Source organism: Mercenaria mercenaria, chromosome 2, assembly GCF_021730395.1.
Source record: "Mercenaria mercenaria strain notata chromosome 2, MADL_Memer_1, whole genome shotgun sequence".
NCBI classification, from domain to species: Eukaryota; Metazoa; Mollusca; class Bivalvia; order Venerida; family Veneridae; genus Mercenaria; species Mercenaria mercenaria.
The window spans coordinates 109,971,873-109,993,633 of NC_069362.1; the positions used below are offsets into that span (position 1 = coordinate 109,971,873).

At 35.8% G+C, this 21,761-nt stretch overlaps 2 protein-coding genes across 9 annotated transcripts in view; both read left to right on the forward strand.

The window, feature by feature from the left end:
- Positions 1–21,761, forward strand: part of LOC123562448 (sushi, von Willebrand factor type A, EGF and pentraxin domain-containing protein 1-like) — a 447,821-nt gene that overhangs the window by 264,697 nt on the left and 161,363 nt on the right. The gene's annotated exons all lie outside the window — the stretch shown is intronic.
- LOC123562449 (uncharacterized) overlaps positions 1–21,761 on the forward strand; it is a 70,881-nt gene that overhangs the window by 4,300 nt on the left and 44,820 nt on the right. For both annotated transcript variants that reach the window (XM_053537528.1, XM_053537527.1), the window contains exons 2-6: positions 384–557; positions 7,246–7,338; positions 7,919–8,131; positions 18,293–18,536; positions 19,795–19,885. In XM_053537528.1, the coding sequence (XP_053393503.1) occupies positions 384–557; positions 7,246–7,338; positions 7,919–8,131; positions 18,293–18,536; positions 19,795–19,885 (815 nt within the window). The remainder of the gene's footprint in view (positions 1–383; positions 558–7,245; positions 7,339–7,918; positions 8,132–18,292; positions 18,537–19,794; positions 19,886–21,761) is intronic.

Sequence of the window (21,761 nt, forward strand, 5' to 3'; positions counted from 1 at the left end):
AGCACCTCAGTAAATAAGTCATACACAACTGATTGTGCAGCGGCTCTATGGACAGGTCAGACACAGGTGATTGTCCAGTAGCTAATTAAATAGATCAGACACAACTGATTGTGATCTAGCTCATTAAATACTTCAGACACAATCGATACAAACAAATTTTGCAAAAGCTGATGAATATGTCATATGTAATTGACTGTGCAGTTTCAAAGATAGGTCATACCCGGCTAAATCTTTCAGTAGTTTAAGACTGGTCATGTACCAAGGACTTGTGTGTGAATATACTTTTTTTTGCTCGAATGATTTAAACTCTTGTAAATAAACGTACGTGTAGATTTTATACGCTTATTATGTTTTAGCTTTTTGTCTCTTTCAATATTTTCCAGGAAATCCTAACTTGATTATACCAGAATTAAACTGCAATATTATGGAGGACATTTATTATGCATCTGACAAGAGATTGACGCGGGTCAGTTCAATTACCAGTCTTCAGGATATGTATGACACTGTCAAGTCGTCAGGGGGACCAGATCTAAAATATGATGATACTGTTGATTCAAGTTTGTATACCTATTTAAAGTTATATTTTTAGTTTAAGCTGTTTGTTTTTTGGACTGAAATGACACTTTAGGAAGAAATATTTGCAACAGGTTCTTGAATCTTAGAAATTATTGTTTTTTACTCTTAAGATTGACCTACAGGATATTTCACCTATTTATTTATAACTTCTTTGCTTTTAATCCCGTTACTTGATAAAAAAATCGTGGGGAAAAAAAGAGAACTTGGTTTTAATATCAAATTACGCCTAAAATGATATTTTTAGCAATAGCATGAGTACATAGCTTTGTTACTTTGATTGTTTTTGTATCCTGAAGGGATATACTATTGGTGATCAAATTAACCATGCGTCTTTCCCTACTTTGTTTGTACATATTATTACTTAAGGTGAATCGATACCTTATTCGTCAAATATGACATTCCCTTCGATTTTGATGAAACTTTGTCCAACTGTAGCACAAGGGTTCTAAACTACTTTTCCGTCGTCTTGGCAACAATGCGTTATCAGTGATGACGTCACGAACGTCACAACGTAGGGCGCCAAAATGTCGAAATACTGCCGTTTTGAGTCCTCTAAAATGCCTAATTATGATTTAAAATCAGCGGAACTGTACATTTTGAAACTTTATTTAATTTATACATGTATTAGGACTAGCGTGTTTGTAAGTGGTATCGCACCATATTACAACGGACATTTATCATTTGATCAAGCAAACCATGTTCCTTCTGATACAAAATTTTGACAAAAAATCGGCAAATATACGCGAAAATGACATCTTTAAAAATCTACAGACCCATTAAAAGTCTGAATTTCGGCACAAGTGATCAATTTGCAAATGAAATGTCAAATAAAAAAGGGAACTTTACGTTTTCAGTTTTTCACAATATTGTGTGGAAGACAAACTGTACTTCTGATTTTTGGACGTACAACTCAACGTTTTGACGTTAGATGCCATGTACGTACATCGCGCCATAGCAATTTGCTATCTATACATGTGTTTGTTCTTCGTTCTACGAGGAGATCACATAATAAACATAATAAACAAATATAACTAAAGGTAAATCAATTGTAAACTTTGATATCGTATCGTGCATAGTTGATAAAAGTAGGTGAATGTTATAAGGACAGTTCTGGCATTAATTGTATGGGTAGGTCGGAAGGCAATTTTTGAAGAAAAAAAAATATAAAAAAACACCACCCATACCTTTTTTATTTTCCTCCAACCCCACTCCCCATGATTTTTTATTTTCCTCCACCCCACTACCTATAATTATGAACTTTCTACTAACTCCAACCACCTACAATTACTAAATGTACAAAAATCGAAACATAGAGAGTGTCTGTGGAATTTACCGTTTTCCCTTTCTCAAAAACGTCTAAAAGTCACCAGATTATAACGCCAAAACGTAATTTTCTATAAGCATTAAGTCATTACCGAAGGGACATCATGGAAGGCACATGCTGTTTTCCCGCCAAAATACAAAGAAGAAACGTCTGCTTACCTATCTGTCAAGAAGACCCGATATTTACGCATATTCAAGCCGAATTTCAATTACGTTTCCAGCTTGACGTTTACATCTTCCGAACAGTGTACGAAAATGTATATAGTGATTTAGTACAGTTTCTACTGAAATATGGTACATGTATTGGAAGAATCATGTTGTGTCATTAAAACATGCATGTATCATGCCTTCTTGCCCTGACGCCGACAAGACATGTGATTTATTTGAACAGTCATGATTAATGGAAATTCAGTCATCCGTTTTTAAAAAAATGATTTCACACTGTACATGTTTTAGTAAACTTCTTTTAAAGGTATTGACCTCTAGATCCTACGACAACAAAAAGGATAGAAGATAGATATAAAAATTTATTGCTCTATTTCTTAAGGGTTTAAAACTTCTCTCCTGATTTGGTAGTTTAAGACAGATTAGGAATAAACAATCGTGTTCTAATGATCAAAACATGACTGAACTTCAAGCGAAAATCTGGAGGCCAGTGCCTTTAAATGTCTAAACGTGAAAGTATCTTGTGATTTTTTTGTCTACATACTGTTTAATCTATAATGGAAATAATGTAAGACTGGTTATATTTAGGAAAAGGTGTGAACTATTTTGCATGTCACATTTTATTTTACTTCAGCGTAATATAGGTTTTTAAAAGGTTTTCTCTTACGATGCTGGCTTTGTTATTAACACTTCTTACTGCAAAAATGCACTTATTTATGATAGGTCCGTCTGTTATTTACATTAATCTGGGGGCAAAATATGATTGGAAACTAACAGATTGCAAATCAGATAATCATGCAGGTATTTTAAAGAAACCGATGTTCGCGAGTTTTTACAGTTTAACTTTGCAGTGATGCATAAGCGATTTAACTGAAAAAATATAGTTCAAATACATGTTAAGCCACTTATTAGAAGAGAAAACATTTGCGTAACTCTGTAGTAAATATAATTGTAGGCAACATTAGTGACTTTACATAATTATAAACGAGAATGACTGCTGGGAATATTATACTGTCCGTTTTCTTACAGATTTACACATTTTGCTTTAGAAAAAAAGGTTTCCGAATCGGCTAGTGCTTCACAAATGTATCAAAATACCTGAGGCAGATATGTTCTTAATATCGATGATGACGATATAACAATTCTGTCGGCATTGGATAATGAAATCATTAGCATTGATTTATCAACATACGATTTTGTGTGGAATTGCACGATGAATATGTACGCCTGTTTTAAGTAGTCGTGCAGCATGTAAAAATTCGACTAATATTAGGAAACAGTGATTTACATGCAAGAAAAAAAAATACTCAATTCTCGCATGTTTTCGTTTTGGCCTGCCTCTATGTCATTTAGCTACATTCTATTTCTTTTTTCCCCGATTCAGTTTTTGGTGCGTATGCGAAACAGCCATTACTAAGATACTCATACGCGCAACGTGCCAGACAGAATACACGTGCGAATGAAGGGCGGGATTAAGGACGCTGACTGCAAATTCAGCGGGAACGAGACAAAAACAAACAACAAAAAAAAAACGAAATGTTAAATGAAAATAAATAAAAGGAAAGATCGTATTTCTTAGATCGGTGATGTCAAAATTACGTTCCGTGTATCGCGGTCAGTTAAGTAGCGACTTGTAGTTAAAAAGGAAGGAAAATGTCCTTGCGTGAAACCCAGATAGCTGGTAGTGCGTCAATATTAGAAAGACTGATGCATAATAATTTCCCAAAGTTGTTGGCTCATGAATACAGGTGAAATGGACCTAAGATATAATGCAAACGTCCAAAGCGCAACGATGCAAACAATAAGCAACGCCGATAAAACGTTGCGTTTTACGACCAAAAATCGGAAGGACAGTTTGTCTTCAACACAATATTGTGAAAAACTGAAAACGTAAAGTTCCCTTTGTTATTTGACATTTCATTTGCAAATTGATCACTTGTGCTAAAAATCAGACTTTTAATGGGCTTGTAGTATTTTAAAGATGTCATTTTTGCGTATATTTGCCGATTTTTGTTTGTCAAAATTTTATATCAGAAGGAAGTGGGTGGCTCAATAAAATTATAAATGTCCGTTGTAATGTGATGCGATACCACTTAAAACACACTAGTCCGTATGTAAATTAGTTAAAGTATGGTATTGTGAAATTTCGCTTATTTTAAATCTTGATTAGATATTTTAGAAAACCTATTACGGCGGATTTTGGGCATTTTGGCGCCCTACGTTGCGACGTTCGTGACGTCATCACTGATTATTTATTGTTGCCAAGACGACTGAAAAACAAAAAAGGAACCATAGCGCTATAGTTGGACCAAGTTTCATCAAAATCGGAAGAAATGTCATATTTGACGAATAAGGTATCGACCCACCTTAATTAAAAGCTATGCACAAGATTGGAATTTAGGCTCACGGTACATAGAGGAATGTATTTAGCAGCAGCCATAACTTGGACATCATTATTACTTATCCCAAATTTTCATTTTTTCCTTGTATTTTGCATGTGTAGTGCATTGCTTGAAGGCCTAGATATATTTCTTTGAAAGTGACCCACCCCAAACCAATACACAGTCTACCTTAGGGCCTCTATAGCCAAGCAGTTTAGGTTGCTGACTTGAAATCATTTGTCCCTCACAAATACTTCAGGTGAGGAAGCCATCTAGTTTACCTTCAGAGGGTTGATGGTTCTATCAAATGGCCACCACGATGAAATAATGCTTAAAGGGCCACCAGGTGTCTTCCTTCAACATCAAAAGCTGGAATGTTGTCATATGACCTATAATAGTGTTGATCGGACATGTACATGTTAAATTATTTTACTACAGATTATTTTTCAATTCTATTGAACAGTATGTAATAAAATTATATTTTAACTGTATGTAGGCTAAAGCATTAGTTTATCATTCCTTTTTAGCTAGACTATACGAATTATAAGGAGAGCTATCCTACTCGACCCAGCATTGGCGTTGGCGTTGGTGTTGGCGTCTTTCCGCATCCCCACTTTGGTTAAATATTTTTTTTACACTTCGGAACTTCCACTTTTTCCTACTTATCTCTGTTATTACTTAATGGATTTGATTCAAACTTAAAATAGTTATTCCTCATCATCAGCCACATCTTCTGACATAAGGGCCATACCTCTGGCACAATATTTTTCATGAATTATTCCCCCTTTTTACTTAGAATATCAGGTTAAAGTTTTGATGCACTTTCACTCTTATCTCTGTTATTACTGAATGGAATTGATTCAGACTAAAAATTAATTGTTCAACATCATCATCCACATCATATGACGCAAGGTGCATAGCTCTGGCACAATTCTTTCATTAATTATTCCCCCTTTTTACTTAGAATTTCAGGTTAATTTTTTGGTGCACTTTCAATCTTATCTCTGTTATTATTGAATGGATTTGATTCAAACTAAAAGTAGTTGTTCAACATCATCTCCCACATCATATGACACAAGGTACATAACTCTGGCACAATTTTTTTCATGAATTATTCCCCCTTTCTGCTTAGGATTTCAGGTTAAAGTTTTGATGCACTTCCACTCATATCTCCGTTATTACTGAATGGATTTGATTCAAACTAAAAATAGTTCTTCAACATTATCACCCACATCATACGACACAATGTGCATAACTCTGGCACAATTTTTTCAGGTATTATTCCCCCTTTTTACTAAGAATTTCAGTTAAAGTTTTGATGCACTTTCATTTTATCTTTGTTATTAGCTCGACTATTCAAAGAATAGTAGAGCTATTGGACTCGCCTGTGCATCGGTGTCGGTGTCTGCGTCCGCGTCGGCGTCCCAATTTGGTTAAGTTTTTGTATGTAAGCTAGTATCTCAGTAACCACTTTTGGATTGAAACTTCACTTGCTTATTCACTGTGATAAACTGATGTACATAACACATTTTCCTTTTTTACAAAATTATGCCCCTTTTTCGACTTAGACATTTTTGCTTAAGGTTTTGTATGTAAGCTGGTATCTTAGTACTTACTTATGGGAATGGATTGAAACTTCACACACTTGCTCACTCTCTTGATCTGAAATGCAATGAGCAGGTCCCATAACTCTACTTTGTTTTCAAAATTATGCCCCTTTTTCCACTTAGCATTGTTTGGTTAAGTTTTTGTATGTAAGCTGGTATCTCAGTATCCATTAATGGGAATGGATTGAAACTTCACAAACTTGTTCACTGTCATGTTCTGACATATAATGCACATGTCCCATAAGTCTACTTTCCTTTTTTACAAAGTTGTGCCCCTTTTTCGACTTAGAAATTTTTGGTTAAGGTTTTGTATGTAAGCTGGTATCTCAGTACTCACTAATGGGAATGGATTGAAACATCACACACTTTTTCACTGTCGTAAGCGATATGCATTGTGCAGGTTCCATAACCCTGTTTTGCATTTTTACAAGATTATTCCCCTTTTTCGACTTTTGTCTTCATTCATTTGACGTAGTCGAGCGTTGCTGTCCTCCAACAGCTCTTTGGCGATTTGAAGAGTAATGGATTAGTAATTGATCAAATCCAGGTAGGAACTTGAATTACATCGTGATAAGTAAAAGCAATTTAAATATCATTCGGTCAGTGGATCAAGATTTTATTAGTGGGGTCAAGGTCAAGATCCTTATTTTTAAAAACAGAAGAATGACTGCTCGATATTTGTAGAAAAGAAGGAGACATTGTGGTAATACTGATATTTAGGTCTGTGGGTCAAAGGTCAAGTCACAGTGATGTTTTCTATGAGCCCTTTTGATTTTGAGGACCCAGAGTCAAAGGTCATCATCACTGCGATGATCAGCTGTACAAATATGTGAAGATTGTGGAGATCCACCTGTCTCTGTTTTTAATTTTAACTATAACAATTTACTAAAAAAAAGATAATTATAATAATAAAAAAATAATTAACTCAGTAACTTCAGAATGCTTTAACTTATGATTCCTTTGCTTGATAGGCACACGTATCAAGTGTATTTGGATATGAAAAGAACAGTACATTTGCATCATAAGATTACCAATAATCGAATGACTTCTTTTATCATAAATGTCCATTTATTTGTTCTTAAACTTTCGTCATGGGCAAATATGACTTAATTCTGGCCGATTAAAATTTTTTTTATTTGTAATATTAGAAATATTATTATACAGAAACAGTATATTAAACATATGTTTTGTAGCATTGACAAGAGGATACTATCCAGTAATATTCATTGGAAAAAATGAGACAACAAAAAACTATGGTCAATGTAGATCTAACCTCTATATAAGATGTGAGTAAAGTTTCTTATATTTGTACTGTATATACCTTGTCTCCCCCTTACACCAAAAAGGAAATAAATATGTTTTATTTGTACAATGTATCCAGCATTTTTTACGTACAAGTAGTAGTGTTTAAACTGGAAGGCAGTATTCAGTAATAGGAATAGGTGCTCTCTGTAAAAATTCCTTTACTTTTTAGCATACTGGAAATAGCTTGTAATATCAAATCCTTTTTGTTTAGTCAGTTGTAATTGTTACCTGACATCAAAATATAAAAATTTTAATTTAATGTATTTGAAACCCGATATATCTTCTTCAAAGAGATAAAGCGTTTACTTCAAGAAAAACGAAATTCGACTTAATTTTGTGCAAGTGTTTTTGGGAAGTACTTTGTGATGGCTAGACTTTCGAGACAAATTAGTTTGAGATGTTTCAACTGTATGTAGGAAAAACCATAGCTGACTTGAAAGTGGGATTTTCAAATGAAATTGGTTTTTATTGGCTTGGCTTGTGTGTAAGTATTGAGCATTATATTGTTTTTTAGTTTGTTTTTGTTTTTTCGTTTTTTTGGGTAATTTTTTCTGATTCCAGACAATGCTAAGTGTCCACCATTAGACAAACTGTTCCGTGAATCAGTAGAGTCCAGACCATGTTCTGATTCTGTAGGTGGTTACTGTGATGTTAAATGTGACTCTTCACAAGCAGTGATGTCAGCACCTACACCTTACTACATCACCTGTGGATCACTGGGTGTCTATGATTACAGGGCTCCTTTTGCTGAAACATACTATCCTGCTTGCGAAGGTGAGTGATAAATTTAGGTGTTTATCATGCAGACATGTATCAACAGTGACAGGATTAAGTTTAAATGGATATGGAAAAAGGAATTTTATGGCTAAGGGTTGTTTCATAACTCAGCCAACATGGAGGGATTTTAATATTACTGGCCACAAAGGTGCCCTATAACAAGAGAGTGTGTCATGCACAACTTTCAGACCCCTAGCTAAAGTTAAAGTCACATTTGACAGTCAGATGCTAGCATGGCATGAACAGTGTCTGCTTCATGTTAAGTCCAGAACATTCTTCAAGGAATTACAATATTACATAATGTTTTCCATAATCAGACAAAGTGTCATTTGCAAACCCAGAACCTAGCTTAAATGTCAATGTCACACTTGAAGATTAAAAGTCATTAGAGTTTTCACCTTTCCTGTCCAAAATTTTCTTATCCAGAACATGATTTAAATGTCAGTTGATAAAACATTCCACTGGATGAGAAAATTATCTTGCCCAAAATACAGACCTTCAGCTGAAACATCAAGATCACACTTGGAAACTAAAGGCCAAAAGGGCTTTTTTTGCCGTTTTAAGAGTCTCATGTTAATCATTTTGTTTATTCAATATCTGGGCATTTTTATACCTAGGACCTTGAAACTTGATTGGTATGTTGGTCTTGATGCGTATATTACTCCAACTGATTTCAGGGCCACTAGGTCAAATGCCAATGGCTCAGGGCTTTGTACATGTTAACCTTTTGTTCACTCAATAACTGGAAAAGTATTTTACATTGGACTTTGAAACTTCATAGATATGTTGGATTTGATGTGTACCTGACCTTCCCCTATTAGTTTCAGGGTCAAAGGTCAAGGTCACAGGGACATAGACATTAAAAATGTTGGTATTTATGCCCCGCCATTAGATGGGGGAATATAGTGTTACCCCTGTCCGTGTGTGTGTGTCTGACTCTTTGTCTGTGTGTCGTTAAAGGTAGGTAGTAGTGTTCGGGCCGTAACTTTGACATGCATGGTCCGATTTCAGAATAATTTGATACAAATGAATCGTTAAGCATGGATAGACAATGTGTCATGTGCAAAACCATTTCAATAGCTTAAAGGTCAAGGCCACAGTCCTTGGTTGAACTTAGCCATTTTTCACTACATATGTGGGCTTCGTGTCTTTGATATGCATGTACCGATTTCAGAATAATTTGACATAAATGATGAGCATGGATAGACAATGTATCATGCGCAAGGTCACAGCCCTTGAATGAACGTCACTACATATATACTGATAATTTGGTCTTTTTGTCCGGTCCATAACTTTAATATGTATGGTCCTATTTCAAAATAATTTAACACATGGGTAATACATTTAATGGCAAAACTTGAGACAAACGGTGTAATCCACTGAACAAGGTTATGAGATAACAACAAAACTTTTTTTGAAAATCAATGTTACAATCTATAAAGATGGGAGTTAATGTGACCAAATTTTCTATTTTTGCCCTTTAAGCCTTATAGAGGTTTCATTTATACTTAAATTTCATACAAACTTGCGCAGAATGATTATCTTGATGACCTCTAGGCCTGGATTAAAACTGGTTCATGTCGGATCAAAAACTAGGTCATCAGGTCAAATTAAAGGAAAAGATGATGAACAATATGGAGTCCGCATTTATGACCCTATCTTCTTGAAACTTCGTCATTTGGGGTCAAAAATTGGTAACCCGGTCAAATCAAAAGAAAAGTTTGTTAGCACAGTTGTTCATTTGATGTGCATGAAGCTTGGTCAAAATGTTTTTCTTTATGAAATATCGCATGAATTTTAATATGGGTCATGTGGGGTTAAAAACAATGTCACAAGATCTAATAAAAAATAAGAAAATAAGCTTGTTTACACCCTAGGGATTGGGGAGGGCACATTTTTTATTCTGTAGTCATAAAACTTGGTCAGAATGTTTCTTCTTATGTTGTCTTGATGGTTTTAGATCTGGGCCACTTTTGATAAAAAACTAGGTCACTTGGTCAAATTAAAGGAAAAGCTTGTATACACGCTAGAGGCCACGCTTTTGCTTCAGCCTTCCCGAAACTAAGTCAGAATGTTTGTTTTATGAAGATTTGGACAAGTTTGAATCTCGGTCATGTTGGGTAAAAAACTAGTTCAAAAATGGTCCTTGTGTGACCCTCTACCAAGATTGTTCAACTTATTTTGATTCATCAAAAAATATGACAGCCTGAGGGCGTGGTCACTTTCCCCTATACATATATAGTAGAAACTTTCAAAACCTTCTTGTTTGAAACTGCAAGCCCAATTTCAAAATGATTTTACAGAAATGGTTCTTGAGTGACCCTCTACCAAGATTGAATAAAGTTTTCAAATTAGTAAAAATATATGGCTCCCAGGGGGCGTGTTCACTTTTCTTCTCTGAAGCAATAATAGCTAGAACCTTGATATTTGGCGTTTGATATCAGATTTGTTATGTCTACCACAAATGTTCAAATTTTTGCCCTAGGTTCAAAAGTGTTTTTGATATGTATATAATATAGGCTAACATAGAAGAAACCTAACTGCGCACAGGTGAGCCAATGACCCTCTTGTTTTTACTAAAGAACAGAGCCATTTAGATGGCATAGATTCAGTGTCTAGGCTACAGTTACTTAAGATCGAACAAGAGTGCCAGAATGTCACAATATACGCCCGTCACAGCAAATTTCTTTCAAAACTCTAGCACCAATTTTTGAAAATGGAATAAAACTCCTTACCATATAAATTTACCTTAAAATACACCTAAAATTTGAAAGTAAAATCTATGTTGTATGTGGTCTTGCTTTTTCCCTAGTATCCCTACGGGCAGTTGTAAAAAAGTTACAATGTAAGTTATTTATAGTAGTTATAGTAGTCACATTTAAGGGAATTTAATCTTAACCCCCACTCGCCCCCACGCCCCCCCACCCCCCCACCCCCCAAAAAAGAAAATTTTAGTCCACACAAAAATTCTTACCAGGTAGAGATAGATCAAAATACAACTCAAAATTGAATGTAACATGCATGTTGTACTACAGAAAAGTAGTCCTGATTTTTGCTATGACTAGTAATAAAAAAGTTATAATATAAGCTATTTATAGTTTTAACAAGGGGAAGTAATTTTAACAAATAGACCTGCGCATGACACTGAATCTCATGATGGTGTACAATTGTGCCAATCTATATCAAAATCCCTCTGTGCATAAAGAAAATTTGCTCCGGACAAAGTTGTTCTTGAATTTGACATTTGATCTCTAAGTGTGACCTTGACCTTAGATCTAGGGACTGGTTTTTGTGCATGACACTCCGTCTCATGGTAGTGAACAATTGTGCCAGGTTATATCAAAATTCCTCCATGCATGAAGAAGAAATGTTCCGGATAAAGTTTTCATTATTGTATGATTTGACCTCTAAGTGTGACCTTGACCTTAGACCTGGGGACCTGGTTCTTATGCATGACACTCCATCACATAATGATGAACAATTGTGCCAAGTTACATCAAAATCCCTCTGTGCATAAAGAAGAAATGCTCCGGACAAAGTCATTCTTGAATTTGACATTTGACCTCTAAGTGTGACCTTGATCTTAGACCTAGGGACCTAATTCTTGTGCATGACACTCAGTGTCATGGTGGTGAACAATTGTGCAAAGTTATATCAAAATCCCTCCATGCATGAAGAAGAAATGCTCTGGACAAAGTTTTCAATATAGTATCCTTTGACCTGTAAGTGTGACCTTGACCTTAGACCTAGGGACCTGGTTCTTTCACATGAAACTTCGTCTTATGATGGTCAACAATTGTGCTAAATTACATCAAAATCCCTCTATGCATTAGGAAGATATGCTCTGGACAAAGTCATTCTTGAATTTGACATTTGACCTCTAAGAATGACCTTGACCTTAGTCCTTGGGGCCTGGTTCTTGCGCATGACACTCCATCTCATGATGGTGAACAATTGTGCCAAGTTTAATTAAAATCCCTCCATGCATGAAGAAGATATGCTCTAAACAAATTTGTGGACGCCACTCCCCACACTGCCCGCCCGACAGGAGCGTTCCCATAATACGTCCCATTTTTCAAACGGGCATATAAAAAATAATCGCTTGGATCATCAGAAAGATACTTTCTGGTTTATAATTTTAGTAAGGACTGACATTTGGAACTGTGGTCACTGCTACTGAAAATAGAAAATTGTTTCTTTGCAGAATCTTATGTTTTGCACAGACGTGTTGTAACAGACTTGGTGTAAATAAAGATTTTGTGAGAGTAATACCACAGTCACGCATTCGGCGCGGATAGCTACGTCTAGCCACGGATAGAAACGTAGTAATCTGTATCTATCCGTACCTGAGCCGTACCTTAAAGTAGTAATCCGTATCAATCCGTACGACTCAGGTACGAATCGATACAGACAACTACGTTTCTATCCGTGGCTAGACGTAGCTATCCGCGCCGTATTGTGATTGGGGTATAAGGGTCTTGTGACTATTAAGAGAAGAACTGTTTCTATAAATGTTGAAAACCTGGTTTTGTGGCATTACAGCATTTTTAGCTCGACTATACGAAGTATGGTGAGCTATCCTACTCGACCCCGCGTAGGCTTCGGCGTCCTTCCGCGTCCGCACTTTGGTTAAACTTTTGATGCACTTTCTCATTGTCTTTGTTATTACTTGATGGATTTGCTTCAAACTTAAAATAGTTATTCTTTATCATCACCCACATCATATGGCTCAAGGGTCATAACTCTTGCTTCAATATTTCATGAATTATCCCCCGTTTTTACTTAAAATTTCAGGTTACGGTTTTGGTGCACTTCTACTTTATCTCAGTTATTACTTAATGGATTTGATTCAAGCTAAAAATATTGTTCCACATCATCACCCACATCATATGACTCAAGGTGCATAAATCTAGCACCAAGTTTTCATGAATTATCCCTCTTTTTACTTAAAATTTCAGATTAAAGTTTTGGTGCTCATTCACTTTATCTCAGTTATTACCTAATGCATTTGATTCAAACTTAAAATGGTTGTTCCACATCATGACTCACATCATATGACACAAGGTGCGTAACTCTAGCACCAATTTTTCATGAATTATGCCCCCCTGTTACTTAGAATTTCAGGTCAAAGTTTTGGTGCACTTCCACTTTATCTCAGTTATTACTTGATGGATTTGATTCAAACTTAAAATAGTTGTTCCACATCATCACCCATATCATATGACACAAGGTGCATAACTCATGAATTATTCTTCCTTGTTACTTACAATTTCATGTTATTTTTGATACATTTTCATTGTATCTGTGTTTTTTACAAGGGATTTGATTCAAACAAAAAAATTGTTCATCATCACTATCTGCATCATTTGACACAAGTGGCATTACTTTGACATCTGTATTTATGATTTACCCCCCTTTTGTACTTAAAATTTCAGATTAAAGAGTTTATGCACTTCCACTTTATCTCTGTTATTACTTGATGGATTGGCTTCAAACTTAAAATTGTTGTTCCTCATCATCACCTGCATCATATGGCACAATGGTCATAACTCTGGCACCAATATTTCATGAATTATACCCCATTTATACTTAGAATTTAAGGTAAATTTTGTGTACTTTCACTAAATATCTGACTTATTACTTAATGGATTTGATTAAAACTTAAAGTAGTTGTTCTACCTTACCACCTACATCATATGACACAAGATGCATAACTCTGGACCAATTTTTAATGAATTATGCCCCTTTTTACTTAGAAACTTACGTTAATTTTGGTGCATTTTCACTATATCTCAGTTATGAGGAAATGGATTTAATTCAGACTTGTTCGGACTTGAAGTAGTTGTTCCACATCATCACCCACGTCATATAACATAAGGTGCATAACTCTTGCACAAATATTATATGAATTATGACCCCTTTTTAATTAGAATTATACTTACATGGTATTTTGATACACTTTTTCTTTACCTCTCATTACTTAATATTTTTGACACAGGCTCAAGCTATTGTGCAATATCTTCATCCACCATTGGAGTCATTAAACACTCCAGTGACAGCTGCAGTTTTCTCAGATGTGCCCAGTTTCACTATCAAGCATCAAAATAGTCGAGTGCGCTGTCTCCTGTGACAGCTTTTGTTAATTTGATCATCTTAGATAGGACTATGTTAACCATCATCTACATAATTTCATCATTAAATAGGTCTGGGTTAATTTTTAGGTTCATGAGATTTTCTCATACAACAGAAGCTGAATAAATTGACTAGTGTCGTGAAACACTACATTGAAAAGCATTTGTAAATGAAAGAGAAGCTTTGGATTGATAGAAGGCCTGTTAATTGCATGAATGTCTCATGCTGCATAAATATACATCCTTGCATTTATAACATGTGGTAATTTTTAAGCTTAGTCTTGAAGGAAGCTTATTTATATCTAGCTTGAGCCTTGATTTCTTAGAAAATTGCCGGAACTGGTGACTAATGAAAAGGCACTTACTCTTACAAGTTGGTCTAAAATTGATGACTTCTTGGTCGGTATTCTGTGGATTGTGTATAACTTGCATTTTTTCATTTATTTTTGTTAAAAGAGCATCCCAGAAATTCAAGATAGTTTGGAATAAAAGCCAACATTTCCTAAGAAAAAGCATCCTTTGAATTCAAGACAGTTGGGTATAATAACAGAATTTTATCAAAACGAGAAGCTTGTGAATTCCTGACACTTGTGATTAAAACCAGCATTTCTCCAAACTACCAGCTTATTAATTTAAGACATTTAAAGGTCCACTACTAACACCCTAACGAGTATTATATGAAAACCAGAGTTTGTAGCTGAGACTTCCTATTTACTGAAAATATGACCCACTGTATCGGACCTGACCAAGTAGTCATGAATATGTTCAAGAATAACCAACAAATAATCTAAATAAATGCCAATTTCAAACCGAAAGTATGTTTTTCGACTGCTTACGAACCCGTCGCGCATCTTCGGATTTTTTTCGGAAGAATCCTCCGAAACGACACTATAATTTATAAATACATGCAACATATATTATATGCTCAAACGATAACGTGATTTTTACAAACTTAGCATAGGAATTTCAACATTGTTGTAACTCACAAAAACTTCATGAAAATCATTCTTATTGTGGTAAACCTGGGTTTTGGCAATGAAATATTTTGCTTTTTGTAAATATCTAAATAAACAGTTTAAGTTACCATGTTCTTTTACCATACATTAAAGAATACACAGGGGCCTCCGTGACCGAGTGGTTAAGGTCGCTGACTTCAAATCACTTGCCCCTCATCGATGTGGGTTCGAGCCTCACTCGGGGCGTTGAATTCTTCATGTGAGGAAGCCATCCAGCTGGCTTACGGAAGGTCGGTGGTTCTACCCAGGTGCCCGCTCGTGATGAAATAATGCAAGGAGGGGCACCTGGGGTCTTCCTCCACCATTAAAGCTGGAAAGTCGCCATATGACCTATCATGTGTCGGTGCGACGTTAAATCCAACCAAAAAAATAATAATAAAGAATACACAATGACGAAGCTTTGCTGAAAATTTGAACCTTATTGAGTAAATATTGGTCGAGTTATTCCCAAAAATATACCTAAAAACTCCCTGACATCGAGAAAGTTTATTAGCAGAAACCATTAAATGCTCCTAAGTACATATTTTATATTTTGCCGAGGTCTTTCCACTTTCAATATATTGTAAATATATGTCTTAACATTTTTGTAAAGTTTGAGAACATGACACTATGAAACTTCAGAGTAATCTTAAAAAATATTCTGTTGTTTACATTTTTGCTAGTGTGACTACAGAGCTGACCAGGGAAAATATTTATTAAAAATATTTAGAGATACTGTTCAGGTCTGAAACTTTACTGTCATGTCAAGGATATTAATTTTTAGTTATGTGAAATTTGTACATTTTTAGCTCGACTATTCAAAGAATAGTAGAGTTTTTGGACTCACCCATGCGTCGGCGTCGGCGTCCGCGTCTGCGTCTGCGTCGGCGTCGGCGTCCCGATTTGGTTAAGGTTTTGTATGTAAGCTGGTATCTCAGTAACCACTTGTGGGAATGGATTGAAACTTCACACACTTATTCACTGTAATAAACTGACCTACATTGCACAGGTTCCGTAACTCTATTTTGCTTTTTTACAAAATTATGCCCCTTTTTCGACTTAGAATTTCTTGGTTAAGGTTTTGTATGTAGGCTGGTATCTCAGTAACCACTTGTGGGAATGGATTGAAACTTCACACACTTATTCACTGTGATAAACTGACCTACATTGCACAGGTTCCATAACTCTATTTCGCTTTTTTACAAAATTATGCCCCTTTTTCGACTTAGAAATTCTTGGTTAATGTTTTGTATGTAAGCTGGTATCGCAGTACCCACTAATGGGAATGGATTGAAACTTCACACTCTTGTTCACTGTCATGATCTGACATGCACTGTGTAGGTCCCATAACTCTGCATTTTTTTCAAAATTATGCCCCTTTTTCACCTTAGCAGTTTTTGGTTAAGTTTTTGTATGTAAGCTGGTATTTCAGTATCCACTTATGGGGAAGGATTGAAACTTCACGCACTTTTTCGACTTTAGTGTTCATTCAATTGACAAGGCTGTTGAGTAGTCGAGCGTTGCTGTCCTCCGACAGCTCTTGTTTAGAAGCCTTGTTCTGTTGTAATCCATTAAAATAGCCCTTAGATGTGCAGACTGATTTTGGCAGCCATATTGGATATTTTTGGGATAATTTGTGTGTCAATTCTTTAACACTTGATTTAAGTACTTTTAAATCATTATTTGTAATTTGAAATCAACTGATAAGGTGTAGTTTTTCTTCTAGTTTGTGTTTATGTAATTGGTTTTTGATGACATTTATTCTATTTCTTGCATTTAGTGAGAAAAGTTTTACATATTTGGGAAAATGTCATAGACCAATCAGATTGCAGCATTTTTGGTGCTTCTCTATAAATATGGGCTTATCAGTTATTTCTTGGGGTTGGGACTGGGGTTTACGACATTATGATACAGGTAATATACAGCTATACTACAAGTTTTCGGAAGGACAATTTAGGCCCTTCCCGAATAAAAGTATTTTCACAACTTCGTCTGCAAACTTTTTCAATTAATCTCTTTTCAGCATAGTTTTAAGAATATAAATGAATAACTATCTTACACTGTAGAAACAAAATGTGATTGAAATTTACCTAGATACACTGATTTATGTACATATGGCTACATTAGTTCAATAAAACTTTAGACATTAAACACATTGTCTTGGCCTAATATATGTCACTGTCAGTTTGAAACTAAAAATGTGTACATCTCATATTTTTCATGCGAATCGTGTATAACTACCATCATGGAAATACAGTTATTTTGTCGCGCGTCTTTAAACGAATATCCGTTTGAATTTATTTTAAAATCACGTGATCCCGAATAATTTCCGACTGATTACGGAAAAGCGTTAAAGTAGGACAAAATGACCATCCATGTCAGTCTAAGAAAATACAGAAACAATCATTTGTTTCTCTGTACATGTGTTGATTTCAAGGGATTATTGCACGGCTATCTTAATGTTTAGTACTACATTTCAAAATGTGTAGTCTTGTTTTGACATTTATATCTGTTCATTTGTCTTTATTTTGCACCTTTAAGACAGTATTGAATATCAAAAAAAGCAGGAACTTTTTCTTTTGAAAAAAAGGAGCATCATGTGTTTGAAAGACAGTTATGAATAAAAACAGCATTTTCCGTGAAAAGAACAACCCATTGATTCAAGACAGTTGTGAATAAAAACAGTATTTTCTGTAAAAGAGCAACCAGTGAATTAAGGACAGTTGTTGATGAAAACCCACATTTTCTTGAGAAGTGGAACTTAATTCAAGACAGTTATGAGACAAAATTTTCTCCATAAGGATAACTACTGGTGGTTGAAAGACCTGAATTTTTACAAGTCTGAAAATGGCTGTTGTCTGTCAAATGGCTAAGTAAAAGTGTCATGTTTATGCCCAGTTTGTCATTATAACAGGAAAAAGCAAATGTAACCATTTCATAGTAGTTTAAAATTGATCAGTGTCAGTCTCATTAGTATTTTCGTGTAATTTCACTTTTCATATTTATAGATTTGATACTTTTGTTCATTCCAGCCACTGTACCAGCAAACTATCGGCTTGATGTTTCCATGCAGTTTATGTTGGAAATTACATGTACTAACATCCCAGATACTACTCTCAGTAAAATGGATGAAGAAATGCGGAACACATTTGTGGAAAACATAAAACCAAAATGGATTAACATTTGTGAGGGTGCATGCACTAACCTGATAGATGTACAGTACAAGTGCGGGAATGCAAACAATGTATTTGTGAAGTTTTCCCTTGTGTTAACAAGGTGCAGTTGTTCATTTTGTTTGAATGTAGGAAACTTGTTTCCAATATTGCCAGAGCCTGGCAGACTGAGTGTCTGTGTTTTAGCGCACCTGAACTGAAGGTTCAGGGTGAGTTATTAGAATAATTGGATGATCCAGCATCCATCTTTTGTAATCCACAATTAACATAAACAACATCTTCTTGGATGCTTCTGGTCAGAATTATAGCAAACTTCATCTGTATAATCTTGCCAAGGTTGTCTCTTGGATTTGTTCAAACCGTTCCATTTGTTCTCTTTAAAGAGATATTTGACCTAAAACTTTTTTAGCCTAGTGGTGAAGCATGTGCTTTAAGTGTGATATGTGTTGGATTCACACCTTGGCCATATCATACCAAGACATGAAATGTACCATTGGCTTCCTTTCTTGGCACTCAGAATTATGAAAATAGTTCTAGGACTGATAATCTGAGTGTAAGTGTAATTTGACTGGGTATGGTATCATGTTACTTGTTTAGTGTGTGCATTTTCCATTGAGACAGCCCTATATAGCTGGGCATTTTGTTCAATGCTACAAGTAGACACCAATATTGATACATCAACTGAAAAATTGTTGAACACCCCCTCCACATCCACACACAAAGCTAACAATAGAAAAATATTTTAAATGACTTCTTATGAAATACGAGATGGATCTTTGTAAAACTTGGTTTGTAGTATTGGTAGTCCTGTTCCAAGCTTTTGGAACAATATGCGACTGTCTTGAAGGCGATGCTAGACATAGAAAAAAATACTTCAAGTTATTTCTCTTGTTCTAATGGATCTTCAACAAAATAGGTTTGTGGCATCTTTGTAAGGTTCTCTTCCAAATAAGTTCAAATGAAACACCCAACCTCTTTAGGAGCTGCTAACATTAAAATAGAAAGATCTTCATCGCACTGTGTCAGTAGCATAATTATAAGGTCCTCATTGAATTATGTTTAAATGGGGATTATTTCCCACCATTTAGGGACAGCTGAAAGATCTGCCAGGGCCAGAGAGAGAAATATAAAAATGACTTTCTAGCATGAGCCGGTGGATGGATCTTCATCAAAATTTATCTGAGGCATCATTGTAAGGTTCTCTTTAAACACTTTTCGATAAAGGCACTTGGCCCCTTTTATGGGCAGCTAGATGTAAAAATATAAATACCTTTAAACAACTTCTTTTGAAAACCAGCTCAATAATTCTTCATCTAATTTGATTTGTTGTACTGTTAAGATATCCTCTATGAAATTTTCAGTTTGACTTTAGAGGCAGTAGGCGGTGGTTCAGCTGATATAGAGGATGTTCTCAAAATTGTTATCAAGATCGAAAATCTGCTGGATATATCTGTAAGTATTCTTCTTTGTCAAATTTTTAGCTCCACTATTCGGAGAGGGGTCTATACTACTTGCCCCGGCATCAGCGTCGGCGTGACCCTTCTTGGTTAAAGTTTTTCGGCAACATTTGTTTTTCTGTCATATCTTTGTTAGTCCCCTACTGGTTGAAAACCAATTTCGGGGACTATAGGAATGCGCTTTTCCGTCATTCCGTCCGTCCGCAATTTCGTGTCCGGTCCATAACTCTTTTATCTATGAAGGGATTTTAATATTACTTGGCACAAATGTTCCCCATGATCAGACGACATGTCATGTTCAAAACCCGGACCACTGCCTTAAAGGTCAAGGTCACAGTTGGAGGTCAAAAGTCAACAGGGCTTTTTTCCTGTCCGGTCCATAACTCTCCCATCCTTGAAGGGATTTTAATATCACTTGGCATAATTGTACCTCATAATAAGACGATGTGTCATGCATAACTTTCAGACCCCTAGCTCAAAGGTCAAGGTCACACTTAGCAGTCAAATGTTAACATGGCATGAACAGGGTCTGTTTCATGTCCGGTCCATAACTCTTTCATCCATGAAGGGATTTCAATATTACTTGGTACAAATGTTCCCCATGATGAGTCGACGTGTCATGTGAAAAACTCGCACCCTTAGCTCAAAGTTCAAGGTCACAATTGGAGGTCAAATGTCAACAGGGCTTTTTTCCTGTCCGGTCAATAACTCTCCCATTCATTAAGGGATTTTAATATCAATTGGCACAACTGTACCTCATAATAAGACGATGTGTCATGCAGAACTTTGAGACCCCTAGCTCAAAGGTCAAGGTCACACTTAGCAGTCAAATGTTAACATGGCATGAACAGGGTCTGTTCCGTGTCCGGTCCATAACTCTGTCATTCATTAAGGGATTTCAGTATTACTTGGTACAGATGTTCCCCATGATGAGACAACATGTCATGCGCAAAACCCGCACCCCTAGCTTAAAGGTCAAGGTCACAATTGGGGGTCAAAGGTCAATAGGGCTTCTTTCCTGTCCGGTCCATAACTCTGCCATCCATGAAGGGATTTTGATATTACTTGGCACAAATGTTCTCCATGATGAGACAACATGTTCAGACCCCTAGCTCAAAGGTCAAGGTCACAATTGGAGGCCAAAGGTCAATAGTGTTTTTTTCCTGTCCGGTCCAGAACTCTGTTATCCATTAAGGGATTACAATATTACTTGGCATAAATGTTCCCAATGATGAGACCACGTGTCATGCACAATACCCAGGACCCTAGCTTAAGGTTCAAGGTCACACTGAGATCAAAGGTCAATAGGATTTTTTTCCTGTCCGGTCTATTGTCATGCAAAACAGGATTTAAATATCAGTTAGCACAAACATTCCCCTGGATGAGACAACATGTTGTGCACAAAGTCAGGCCCTAGGTCTAAGGTCAAGGTCATACTTAGAGGTCAAAGGTCATATTCAAGAATGACTTTGTCTGGAGCATTTCTTCTTTATGCATGGAGGTATTTTAATGTAACTTGGCCAAAATGTTCACCACCATGAGACAAATTGTCATGCGCAAGAACCAGGTCCAAAGGTCTAAGGTCAAGGTCATACTTAGAGCTCAAAGGTCAAATTCAAGAATGACTTTGTCCGTAGCATTTCTTCTTCATGCTTGGAGCGATTTTGATGTAACTTGGCACAAATGTACACCACCATGAGGCACATAGAATTGCGTCCCTTTGTTGTTACTATAAATAGATTTTATTGTAAGTTTTTAATTTTTGACCGTAAGGAAAAATCGAGACCACTTTTCTGTGGTACAGCATACATGTTACATTCAATTTTCAGGTGTATTTTGATCCATCTCTACCTGGTAAAGAGTCTCTTGTG